The sequence below is a fragment of the Lactuca serriola genome, chromosome 8 (assembly GCF_051521515.1).
Source record: "Lactuca serriola cultivar US96UC23 chromosome 8, Lser_US96UC23_V15, whole genome shotgun sequence".
NCBI classification, from domain to species: domain Eukaryota; kingdom Viridiplantae; phylum Streptophyta; class Magnoliopsida; order Asterales; family Asteraceae; genus Lactuca; species Lactuca serriola.
Window position 1 is genome coordinate 166,669,159 of NC_136415.1, and position 1,851 is coordinate 166,671,009.

Genomic DNA, 1,851 nt, shown 5'->3' on the forward strand with positions numbered 1-1,851 from the left:
GAGAGACAATAGGATGTAGAGGTTCTGTTGGTTGATGCAGGATGTTGCTATGTCTCTGTCAAGCATCACACTTTTGAGCATGTAGAAAAGAAGCTCTCTTCATGGTTTGCCAGTAGTATCCTGTTCTTAGTATTTTGGACCATAAGGATATTCCCCCGGTGTGATTACCACAGTCTCCTTCATGTATGTCCTTCAAGACTTTTGTAGCATCAGGATCTTCCAAGCATCTAAGGTACGGACCTGCCATAGACTTTTTATAGAGTTTACCTTGAATTATCACAAATCTTGAGACTCTTGTTCTGAATGTTCTTTCACTTTTTTCTTTTGTTAGGATCATGCCATTTTGGAGATACTCCATAATGGGTTGGGTCCATGATTGTGGACTCGTTTGAGGATCCTGTTCGTCGGGGTCCCTTTGAAGAGGGATCCTAGGGTTAGGATCTTCGATAGCTGCTACACTTGTTGGTTGTTCAGGATCATAGGATTTTTCGAAGAGGGTTTCTATGGCTGGGGTGGGATCCTAAGGGAGGATCCTATGTTTGCTAATGCGTCTACTTATGTGTTTTCTTCTATGGGAACTTGGGTTACGCTAAAGTTCTCAAAATCAGAAGCTAATTTTTTGAGGATCTCTAGATATAGTGCTAATCTTTCACCTTTCACTGCATAAGATCCTTTGAAGTAAGTAGTTAATAATAAAGAATCAACAAATACCTGGAGATCCCTGATTTGAAGATCCATAGCCAATTTTAATCCCATGATGAGTGCTTTGTATTCTGCTTCGTTATTGGTAGTGTTGAATTTGTAACTAACTGCCTGGGGTAGGATGTCCCCCTGTGGCAACTTTATTATGATCCCTAGCCCTGTTCTTTTTTTATTTGAAGCTCCGTTTGTGAACAAGGTCCATTTTCCCAAGTGTTCATCTTCTAGGAGTTGCTTGGATTCCATGTCTACTTCTCTTTGTAGATCATCACTAAAGTCAACCACAAAGTCTGTTAATGCTTGTGACTTTATGGCGGATCTCGGTTCATACCAGAAGTCGAACTTGCTTAACTTCACCGACCATTTCTCCATCCTTCCTAACATTTCTGGTTTTCTCATGACGTTCTTAATAGGATAATTAGTCTTTACATGTATAGTATATGTTCGAAATAATGTCTTAATTTGGTAGAGGTAGTTACTAAGGCAAGAATTAGTTTTTCGAGATGAGAGTACCTGGTTTCAGGATCCAGGAGACTTTTACTTACATAGTAGATAGGATGTTGGTTTCCGTTAAGATCCTTGGCAAAGACGACACTTACTACGTTTGAGGATACTGAGAGGTAGAGGAGGAGTGGTTCCCCGTCTATGGCCTTTACCAGTAATGGCGCGGAACTCAAGTATTTTTTGAGTTCTTGAAAATCTTTTTCGTGATCTTCATTCCATTTAAACCTCTTGTTCTTCTTCAAGATGTTGTAGAAGGGTTTACATCTTTCTGAGGATCTTGAAATGAACCTGTTTAGTGCTGCTACCTTTCCGGTTAGCCTTTGCATGTCTTTTGTTGAAGATGGAGATTTCAGCTTGATGATTGCTTTAATTTTCTCCGAGCTTGCTTCGATTCCTCTCTTGGTTACCATATATCCAGGGAACTTGCCCGACTTCATCCCAAAGTGTCATTTGAGTGGATTTAACTTCATATTATATTCGTCTAGGATGTCAAATGCCTCTTTAAGATCCCTGAGATGATCTTCAACTTTAATTGACGTCACCACCATGTCATCAATATAGATTTCCATGGTGTCCCCCAACTTGTCTTTAAACATCTGATTCACCAATCTTTGATATGTTGCACCTGCATTTTTTAGACCAAAAGAC

At 39.8% G+C, this 1,851-nt stretch overlaps 1 protein-coding gene across 1 annotated transcript; it reads right to left on the minus strand.

Annotated features, from left to right (window-relative positions):
- Nucleotides 1–555: 555 nt before the first annotated feature.
- On the minus strand, nt 556–1,613 carry LOC145067592 (uncharacterized). Its single transcript, XM_079014695.1, has 2 exons — nt 1,245–1,613; nt 556–1,122 (listed from the first exon to the last, which is right to left on the minus strand). The coding sequence occupies exons 1-2, from the start codon at nt 1,611–1,613 to the stop codon at nt 556–558; spliced, it is 936 nt and encodes a 311-aa protein (XP_078870821.1).
- Nucleotides 1,614–1,851: the final 238 nt, after the last annotated feature.

What these genes read in the sequence shown, in the direction of transcription:
- LOC145067592 (XM_079014695.1), bottom strand. Translation starts at nt 1,613, where the DNA reads ATGGTAACCAAGAGAGGAATCGAAGCAAGCTCGGAGAAAATTAAAGCA. An exon ending in ACCAACATCCTATCTACTAT is followed by an intron (nt 1,123 to 1,244) that starts GTAAGTAAAAGT and finishes ATACATGTAAAG; the next exon opens with ACTAATTATCCTATTAAGAA.